This window comes from Atta cephalotes (genome assembly GCF_000143395.1).
Source record: "Atta cephalotes unplaced genomic scaffold scaffold00015, whole genome shotgun sequence".
Classification (NCBI taxonomy): Eukaryota; Metazoa; Arthropoda; class Insecta; order Hymenoptera; family Formicidae; genus Atta; species Atta cephalotes.
The window spans coordinates 3584143-3595428 of NW_012130079.1; the positions used below are offsets into that span (position 1 = coordinate 3584143).

Sequence of the window (11286 nt, forward strand, 5' to 3'; positions counted from 1 at the left end):
TCTCAGGCCGTCATTTATGAATCGAGAATTAGAATAACGATGAGCGTGTATCTTTAGTCTCAAGACTACATAAGGAACTATTCATCTACGAAATGGAAAAATTTTTGAATCAGCACATTTTTTTATAGTAGAATAAAAAACGTGCGTATTATAATCGCGTGACTTGACATTGCACAACGCATCGTTGGCTATCGATTGTTTGCGCCCTAGATACGTGCATTGTTGCGTGTCGTTGGACGCATGTATTTAAAAAAGTGACAATACTTACGTCGCGTTGAAATCTACGTGGTATTTTTATCGAGCGGAAACGTCATTGAAATTGTATAACCTAATTGAAAATATTGTGAAATTGATAATTACAGTGACACGGCAAAACTACTGAAGATTAGAGTGCAACCAGCATTTTTTTTCTAATTTCGGAATACGGTGTTCTTTGGCGAAATTGTATAGTCTAACCGACGATCTAAGTGACAGCAACAAGCTAAATCAGCATTCGCTGATTCGTATACTTTCATCTTACATCTTATGCATAATTTACTGTAATTATTTAAATCGATAGATATTAGCATTATATATACAAGTACCATTAGGGATATTAATAATTTAACGGTATACTTAAATTAGTCGATTAAAAATTTCATAATTAGAGTTATGTTCATTGAACTAGATTCATTAGATCTAATCTAATTTTCCATTATCTATATTCATAGAGGAAAATTCTAAGCTTATTTCAGATATATATTTTCTTTCTTAAGTAGACATAAATCCTGAATTCTCTCAGAATGAATATCTATCTAAGAAAAAAAATATGAAAAAAAAGGTTTAGAATTTTTTTCTATGAATTTCTACAGATAGAAAATTAATTTAGGTTTAATAAATATAATTATTACTAATAAGATAATAAAAAGTGGCACTGTTAAGTGGAGTTTAAGGCTCAGATAATTTAAGAGTTTAAGGCCTGGTTGCACCAACGTTACTTTGACTTTAAGCGATTACTTTGACTTAAAGCTCTCTCTGTCTCATTTTAAAATGAAAAAAAGATAGAGACAGAGAGAGTTTTAAGTCTCATTTAAAATAACTCATATAATATTTTTCGATTATTTTTAATTAAATTTTAATTCTTAGATCTTATATATTATATTTTTAGAAATTATATTAACGAAATTAATTCAGAATTTTATATTTTTTTTATAATAACAGAACAGTAAAAATAACATTGTATTTATAATATATGGAGCTTGTCATATCTCACTTTAAAGTTGGATTAAAGATTCTTATTTGAAAATAAAAAATTTTTGTTGTTAAATTGTAAGAATTTAAAAATATCAAAGAAAAAAATTGTGTCTCTCAAGTAAGATATATTTACATTTGTAAAAGAAATTAAAGAACAATAGCCAGATTTATCCTTTAGATGTGTATAGACAAAAGAGAGAAAAAAACGCGTGTGCACATGTATAACTTGGTTTCTATAGTCATTGATAGCGTCTATAGAACATGACACTCAGGGGAGAGGGGGAGTTAAGTAAAATATTGATATCTTATGTTTATGGATATTGTTTTACAGAGAGATGAATCAGTTGGTTAAAACAGAAATGCATTGCTGAGAACGGCACGAAAAAACAAAAAAAGATTGTCATTCAAGTGGCGATCGGTACACAATCTAAGAGGCAAAATGTCTCAACTGAACATCAACACTGGGAAGCGAGGGAGAGGAGTTGCAAGTACCTCAGCGTCGTCCGTATCCGCCATGAGCAGCTCCACTGACCTGGCAAGTCTTTTCGAGTGTCCTGTATGTTTCGACTACGTGCTTCCACCTATTCTGCAATGTCAGAGTGGACATTTAGTTTGCACCAATTGCAGACCGAAACTTTCCTGTTGCCCCACATGCAGAGGTCCATTGGGTACGATGTAGTTTTCTTTATTATTGAAATTTAGGGTGATATTTCTTTTGTGCGTTTTTGTCGTACAAACAATTTTTCAAGTCTATTGATTGGTTATGGAATAGAAAGGACCTCTTTGTTCTGTTTATCGTACGACATTTATCATACGACAAAAACACACAAATGAAATAGCATCCTAACGAATATTTGATCAATATATAGTATAAAGATTATGCGATTCGTGGATTTTCTCCATATTCAGATCTATTCTTGGAATGCCAACGTTTCGTGAACTTTGCATTCCACTTCAGATTTGCGAAACATTCCAAGGATGAATCCGGACATGGAGAAAACTTGCGAAATGCAATCTTTATGTAGAAAGCACCCGTGGAAGCCTCAAAAATATTTGATCAATATGTGTATAGGTAACATTCGTAATTTGGCTATGGAAAAGGTGGCTAGTAATGTAATGTTCCCCTGCAAATACTCCACTAGTGGCTGTACAGTTTCGCTGGTACATACAGAGAAGGCAGATCATGAAGATGCATGTGAGTTCCGTCCATACAGCTGTCCTTGCCCAGGTGCGTCCTGTAAATGGCAAGGATCGCTGGAGCAAGTGATGCCGCATCTTATTATGAGCCACAAAAGCATTACAACTTTACAAGGTAATAAATTTATGCTAATTGTATCTTGATTCTAAACTCTAACACAATACTTTTGTGGAATGTTCTCTAGGCGAAGACATTGTTTTTTTGGCAACTGACATCAATCTTCCTGGAGCCGTGGATTGGGTCATGATGCAATCTTGTTTTGGCCACCATTTCATGTTGGTGCTTGAGAAACAGGAGAAATATGATGGACATCAACAATTTTTCGCGATTGTACAATTGATTGGCTCCAGGAAGCAAGCAGAGAACTTCGCTTACAGGTAATTGTGTTATTTATATGAAAGTATATAATATCTAACAAAATTCAATAGATTTAATGTTTCCATCTCTTGTATAAACGTTTTTTAATTAAATTATCGTGTGCAACAGACTAGAACTAAATGGACATAGAAGACGTCTCACATGGGAAGCAATGCCGCGTTCTATTCATGAGGGTGTGTCCTCTGCAATTTTAAATTCTGACTGCCTTGTATTTGACACCTCAATAGCACAGCTATTTGCTGACAATGGAAACTTAGGAATTAACGTCACGATTTCTATGGCCTGAGGAAAGCCAGAAAAAGCAGTGTAAAAAGAAGACTGGACATATCGAGCAGTCCTTAGGAACGTGCTAGGTGGGTGCAGTAAAGTATTCGAGTGGGACTGCTCGTTATGCATAGAAAACACTTCTTTTTATGTTACCAAATGGATATTAGCAATACAGAGACATAGGGAATGTTGTTTCGAGTATGTTGACGATACGCAGCATTTGGATGCTCAGTATAGGACCGTCGTTGAAAAGCTTTAAAGTATACTTGGATGTGATATTGATATATCACAGAAATAAATGTAATAAACATCTTTTCGATATATCCATGCTGTGACTTTGGAGCTTTGATGCTGAGCACGATATCGTTTTCCGAAGAAAAGAAAGTACCTGATATCCGCGCTATTGTCATATTACTCTTACTCATTTCATCGAACTTTCATTCATATCTCTTTGGGGAGATATATAGTCTAAAAGTTGAAATTGAAATTTAAAGGTGCCTTTTCTTCATGCTATCAAAATAAATCACGTGATCAAAATTGACGCTTGATATTCGTCAATGTCTCACATGACTTATTTTGATGTTGACATGAAAAAGCATCTTTAGATCCTACTGACATTTTTTTTGTTTGTATTTTAATGTCTTTCTCGACTTAGTACAGCGAATATTACGAAGCAAATTTCAAGTTTGCTATGAATATTGTCTGTGCTATGAATGTAACTAGTGTACTTTATTTTCCGTCTACTTTTATATTTTTATTTTTATTTATAAAAATTTACTTTCGATTTTCTAAAATATGTTATACTTTCGTCCTTCGTATATTTTATCTTATTAAAGGATCTGTATGTATGTATTTTGTATATAACGCGATAAATCCGACTTTTGTAATTAGCATGGACGGAACTGTTTTGTTATTTCGCATTATATAATGACACGATATCGTGCTTTTTGCGATTTTTACGCAAATAGCAGTGAAAGACAGATCAGTTTTTCACGATCTAGTCTGAATGTCGAAGCAAGATACTAATATTTTTACAACAGTTGTATTAACATTAGATGCGTTCTGAAATGTACTAATAACACTGAATAATTATGGCACGCTTGAATTATAGATTTGTCAGAGCTGTCAGTACATTTTGGGATGTACTCACGATATGGAGCAATGTTCAATTGCAGCAAAGTTCCTGTAAGCAAGAGGGAAAAGAAAATGAATTTAAAATGACTGAAGCAATGGTACATTAAAATATAAAAGGAACATTTTATACAATTTAAGTTTTAATGTACTTTGCAGTATTCTCTTTTTCTTTTGCAAATATTAACGTCACATGTCACTTACTCTTAAATAAAACTTATTTTATCAATATCGATGCAGAAGAAAAGAAATTATATATCACGTTCAATATCTATCAAATTCTTTTAACAAATTTCTTTTTTTTATAAATAAATCATATTTTATACAGAGTGCTATTATACAATGGATAACTCATTCTCATAATAAGATATTTTCGTAATAAGATATAAAACTATAAAGATTTTCTTTATTTTTGTGATTTATGCTTCTCAAAATTAATATTCTTCTTTTATATTGTTATTTCATATAATATTGTATAAATTTTAAAACGTAATGAGGTATTTAGCAAAAACAGCATTAAACCGAATTGTAGAAAAAAGTCAATAATTCTAACGAACAACAGAAGGAAGATACGGAGAATATTGTTTTCTTTGGAGAAACAATTTAGACTGAAATGTAATTATATGAGATGAGAGTAGACTAAGTTGTAATGATTAATTATATATTTTTCATAGATTGTGAAAACTTGTACAAATTTTACTTTCGCCAAGTAATTCATATGTATTGTTGAAACAGCCTTATTGAAGGCTACTGACAAAGTTGGATTAATATCACTACATTCTATATCACCAGCAATTAGTTGCGAATTATTCATTGGTTTAATGCCCTGTAACGCAATTGTGAAAGAGAGAAGATTTCACGAGGTATAGACGACGGAAGCACTGTTACTGTAAATAAGAAAACTTATTATGTGATATAATTAGTATTAGTAATGTACATCACGACATGCCGATATTCACGATGTTGGAAATAACTCGAGGGAACCAAGTACACGGTGTGCGCGCACATCATAAAATGATTTTGTGTATATTACCTTGCAATGGATTATATTTATACACGTCTGTCAGGCGAATATTTAATTTTAACTCACGTTGAGAAATGAGCGTTCTTGGCAGTTACAAAAAAATAAGAACAGGAGAGAAAACGAGATCAAGCCTCTGAATATTAACGTTGATTGTTACATCCCATATCGAGACTATAGAGAATATCTTCCCGGACTGTTAGCGTGAAGCGTAACTCGACAAATTCCGGTCGAGATTGCGGAAACCAGTGAACTCGTATTGAGATCACGATGCGATTGGTACAAGAATTTTGTGTGGAATCATCGTGCGATATAGGGAAGAATTTTAGATGTACATGCTAAATTTTTATCTCTGCAAACACGGCATTGGGCGGGGACCTAATAATTTATATTTCGAGGAAACGCATCACGTTGTTAAGTACTTTGTATATACGATATAAGATAAACAATGTAGCGTAATCCTTGTCCTTTAATCAAGTAGTAATTTATTCTGTAGCATTCGCGATGGCTCCGGCGATTGCCGTTTCATTGAATACGATTATAGGAAAAAGAAAATTTTTACGTTTTGATTCTCCTGATGAGTATATCTATTGTTTTGCTTTTATCGCAGAGAATGATTGTGTAACATGATAATCTCAAAAAGATATAAAAAAAAGACGAGAAAATTGATTCGTTACGTTATAAGAAATGAATGAGAAATAAATGGGTTGATGAAAATATGTAAAACATCGAAGGCTTTGGCAACTTGCTGTCACATAATAACATCGAATGACAATCTCATCGTTATTTTGTTTCTGCATGAAATTAAAAGCGTCTTAGATCTATGTTACAATATATGACTTCCCTTTTTACTTGAAATACATTGAAATTATCGGAATGCTGGGAATCGTTGATTTTTAACGGAACTTGGTCGTTCACGAGATCTGCTGTTTCAGTTGCGAGAGGTGAAGAATGTAATTGTACTGTGCATACATTTGGCATATACCTAACATATCCCGGATAAATCGAACGAACGAGAACGAAAGATTTCCTTGTTTTTGACGACACAATTTGCGAAATCACGAACGAATCGTTGTGTCGATTCGGCGAGTCTACAACAGATTCTACTACAAGATGTCTAGTGGAAGAAGTCGGCGGTACTCGTGTATTCGCAAAATAGTATAATTGTCGAGAGAATAGCTTTATTTAAATATAATGTATATACTTATATATGCATTTATAGAATCTACAAAATGTTCAAGCCATGTATAAAAAGCATGAATAAATTTTTTTTTATAGATACTTTCCTATCATCCTATCGTTTTCTTATTTTGTATTTTAATCTTCAAAACTGCTTTTTTATCATATATTTTTTGTCACAAATGTATATGTAAAAACATAACTAAACAATTTAGAGAATTAATAGGATTCATTAACTTGTTATAATATTTCAAATTATTATGATTTTATTTTGTAATCATTAATTTCATTCACATCTAGAAATTTGAATTATTGCAGATAATAAAGAAGATTAAATAATTTTAGCAACATGCGATAATTTTAATTGAATGAACGAATAAAACTAATGAAATAGAGAATAAATATCACAAATATTAAGAATGGCTTGTAGGATCAATATTTTATGGAAAATATAATTATTATTCCAATACATTTTATAATCATTTATAAGTCAAATTTTATATAATTTCATATACAAGTAAATCGTTTTTCCTAATGAACTTTCAATACATTATTAGATAGCCTCGATACGGACTAAAAGATTAATTAATCAGATTAAATATTAATAAGAGGTTAATTAATTAATCAGATGAAATGATAATTAGTTATTGTCTCATACCTTCATTGAACTTAAAAATTTATTTTATTTATTTAGATTTTTTTCGCCTTGTATTGGTATATGCTTCATGCACGTGCTTATTTGAGCGAACCGGAGCAAGCTAAACATGTGACGCGTTGTATGGCGCCGCATGCAATGCGAAGTTTGGTTATGTTCTTTCTCGAATTTGCACGAATCTAATTTTTTTTTATTTTTATCCACGACTTGATCAGTGAAAATGAACTGGAAAATCCCAAAATCGCTTGTTTACACTTCCATGGTGGCGACTACCGCCGGCGTGGCGTATCTGACGAAGTATAGTATTGCTGGAAAGTTACCTTAAGATTTTACACTATAAATCAATCATTTATTTCCTTTATGTTTGCTTTTTATTTTAATATTTTCAGTATCTATAAATATTTATGCTGTAAAAATATAAACAAAATTATTCATATAGCTATAATTTTTAATATACATAAATCTTGCCATTCATACATATAATGTTGATGTTAAGACAGTTTTTTTGTTGATTGTTAGGATAACTAAGACAGTTTTTGACTTTTTCGTTGCTTTTGTGACATAAAGAGTAAAAGTGATGTCAAATTTGTAGGGATTATATAGGAGGTCCGAAATATGAAGGAAAAGAAGATCTAATTGATAAAGTAATCATTGTGACAGGAGCCAATTCTGGTATTGGAAGGGAGACAGTCCTAGAATTAGCCAAACGCAATGCAAGAATTATTATGGCATGCAGAGACATGGAAAAATGTGAAAAGGTAATTATATTGTCGTTAGTATTTACTCATTTATAAATTATGAAATTGAATAGACATTATATATTGTAATATTATAAAAATCGATTATTTAACTTCTTTTATATGCTTTTATATTCATTTAAAATAACTATATTATTCAGAGCAATATTTATAATTTGTTCTTATTTCAAGACCGTTTTGTATTTAAGATAATCCTAAGTATAAGATTTGACTATGTACCTATATCTTTTTATCCTATATCTTTTTATCATATTTTATTCTTGTAGGAACGCCGAAATATTGTACTCGAAACGAAGAACAAATACATTTATTGTAGGAAGTGTGATTTAGCATCACAAGAAAGTATTAGAAAATTTGTTACACAATTTAAAAAAGGTGATTGATATTTAAAAGTATACAGTTAGAAATTTTTTGTTTTTATTCAAATATCTTATTTTTATTCAAATATCTTATTTTGTTTATAGAGAATGATAAACTTCACGTACTTATTAATAATGCTGGTGTGATGAGATGTCCAAAGAGTCACACTAAAGAAGGCATCGAGATGCAGCTTGGAGTCAATCATATGGGACATTTCTTACTCACAAACTTGCTTCTGGACGTCCTGAAAGTATCTGCGCCATCCAGAATTGTAAATCTAACCAGTGCTGCTCATCGAACAGGCCAAATAAATATGCAGGATTTTAATTGGGAAAATGATTATGACGCTGGTAGAGCATACAGTCAAAGTAAATTAGCTATAATACTTTTCACTCAGGAATTGGCGAGCAGATTGAAAGGTAAGTTAATATAATTATATAATTCTCATTATAATTTTCACAGTGATTACCGATGTACACTTATTTTTCAGGAACCAATGTTACTGTGAACGCTGTCCATCCCGGTATAGTTGATACGAACATAACGCGGCACATGTTTGTATACAACAACTTCTTTACGCGAATATTCCTGAAGCCATTTGTTTGGCCATTTATTAAAGCACCTTGGCATGGAGCTCAATCTGTTTTGTACGCAGCATTAGATCCTAGTCTTACAAATGTTTCCGGATGTTATTTAGAGTAAGCATCATCGAAAATTTAAAAAAATGTTAAATGTCGCAAATATATAATATCAATGTTATATTTACAGTAATTGCGAATCTAAGGAAGTATCAGAGGAAGCAAAGAACGATAACCTGGCAAAATGGTTATGGAAAGTCAGTGAAAAGTGGACAAAATTAAATGTTATATAAATATATACTAGAAATATGCAGCTGCTGATTACTAACTAATTTGTTTTAAAATATATAATATTAGTCTTTAGTAATTACATGTTTCTAAAATTCCTTCCATTTAGAAAATTCGTTTAATTTACATTAACGATATAAAATAAAATAAGATGTTTTATAGAAATTTTTCACGCAATTCGAAATCCATACAAGAAATTTTTACTTTTGTACTTTTATTGAAATTCCAGAGAATGGAAAGTTACTTTTTAAAAGCAACTTTGGTGACTAAATTAAACATTATCATTATTTAAAAAAATAATAATTTGTTATTTTTTCATTATTTCTTTAAGAATTCACTATTCCCGACTCACAATTAATGGATGGATGGAGCACAAATTAATTCGTATAACATTTTTCAGTGCTCTCTTGCTACGATTTTATCAACAGTGTCAAAAAAAAGGATGTAGCATTGTGGCCACGTAGTACCTAAATTGAAAATGGATTCATCGATGGCGCTAATGTATGGATTTCAACGGTGTCATGAAAAATGCCGGCACAAAAAAAAACTGGTGATGGAATCATGGCATGGCGTTTTTTTTGGTTGCATTAATGCGTGTTTCCATGATAGAAACATGCGTGTTTCCATGCTGATGTGATAGGCAAATTTGGGCGAATTCATTCGATGTATCATGTTTCTGACGTTTCCCTGACTACGGCGCAATGTACGAAGTGGGATTTTGCTACACTGTTTTAAAAGGATGGTGTAGAATCAGTCACCAGTGTGACATTTAAAATTTGAAAATAAAAGTTAACCAGGAATAGAATTTAGCGCAATGATGAAGTATACAGCATGGTATTGCAGTATAGTGTAGCGCTTACACGCAACTGGTGGACTATATCCAGTGCATTCCAAAGGAATAGTCAAGTTTCTCCCTGCCTGTGATTAGTCTAAAATAAATGAATTTAAGAAGTGTTTGTTGAAACAAATAAGTTGAACCATTTGCATGTTAAATTTACACCCTAATATGATATTAATATCTCTAATATCTCTGATTAATAATTTCATGTTACAGCATTGATCATTGATGTATCATCACGATGTCACATTTATGGAAATCAGCAGACAAAAGCATTCAAAAGAAAGTGCTAAAGTCGGATGTTTTTACAAAGAAGCCAACGGAATGCTCCACATGCACTATTATTGTAGAGAACATAAACATTACTGGAATGTCTGAAATGGATTTGAAAGAGAAATATCATACTAATATTCTTGATGGAGAGTCTGAAAAAATGATAGTTATAGGAGAAGCTAGCTCAGAAATTGATGAAAAAATCGAGAGAGTAATTTGTATGATGAATATCAATGAGAGGAGTCTTGTTACCATTGCCATGCCTTTAAAACAATCAGATGAATCTGTAGATAATAATGAATCTATAATAGTTAAGTTTGAGATCACATTGGTTCTTTGTAAACGCCATAAACCAGTTTGGGACTGGAGCGCAGAAGAAAAATATCAAGTAGCTTTGAGATATAAAGAAAGAAGTACTGAGTTATTCAAGGAATCCCGAATCATAGATGCATTCCGCAGATTCAGCAAAGCTTGCAAGCTTCTCATAACATTGGAGCCGATAGCTGACTTAAAATTAGATAAGCAGTTGGAATATAATATTAATAATTTAAGACTTGCGTTATATAATAACATGGCTATATGTCAACTGAAGCGAAAGAACTATCAACATGTTGTTACGCTATGTACGAAGGTGTTGTACAAAGATGAGAATAATGTTAAGGCCTTGTATAGAAGAGGAGTAGCATATGGTAATATGGGAGACAACGAAAAAGCTACAACAGATTTAAAGGCAGTACTTACTTTAGAATCTACTAATCACTCGGCGAAAGAACAATTTGATGTGTTCAACACTAAATTGCAAGAATCACTTCAGAGAAATAAAGATATGATGAAGAGAATGTTTAAAACTTACTAGAATATTTTTTTAATGTTTTGTAATTGTACATACGAATTTATTTCTCTAAGAAATAAAATATATTTATTTTATAAACAGGAAAATGAGATTTTTATTTATTTTTGTGATAACTTATGTTCGATTATTTTAATATTACTATCACCATTGTCATCACATAATTATTATTATATAATGTTGTGCCTCTTAAACAGATTAATAACATTAAATTAAAAAATTGTACTGCGCATAGTTACAGATGTAGATATATATATATATATATATATATATATATAT

The 11286-nt window shown here is 31.4% G+C and overlaps 2 protein-coding genes across 3 annotated transcripts; both read left to right on the forward strand.

The window, feature by feature from the left end:
- Positions 1 to 1672: 1672 nt before the first annotated feature.
- Positions 1673 to 10106, forward strand: LOC105618086 (retinol dehydrogenase 13-like). 2 transcript variants are annotated; one of them, XM_012199623.1, is made up of 9 exons: positions 1673 to 1901; positions 2306 to 2545; positions 2616 to 2808; positions 7655 to 7820; positions 8087 to 8195; positions 8285 to 8599; positions 8671 to 8878; positions 8949 to 9043; positions 10090 to 10106. In XM_012199623.1, the coding sequence occupies exons 1-9, from the start codon at positions 1673 to 1675 to the stop codon at positions 10104 to 10106; spliced, it is 1572 nt and encodes a 523-aa protein (XP_012055013.1). The 2 variants fall into 2 exon arrangements, with proteins under 2 accessions (XP_012055013.1, XP_012055014.1); XM_012199624.1 differs by lacking the exons at positions 1673 to 1901; positions 2306 to 2545; positions 2616 to 2808; positions 10090 to 10106 and adding an exon at positions 7283 to 7359 and having other exon boundaries at positions 8949 to 9051.
- Positions 10107 to 10125: 19 nt separating this feature from the next.
- Positions 10126 to 11013, forward strand: LOC105618087 (70 kDa peptidyl-prolyl isomerase). Its single transcript, XM_012199626.1, has one exon. It carries the CDS (start codon positions 10126 to 10128, stop codon positions 11011 to 11013), a length of 888 nt encoding a protein of 295 aa, XP_012055016.1.
- Positions 11014 to 11286: the final 273 nt, after the last annotated feature.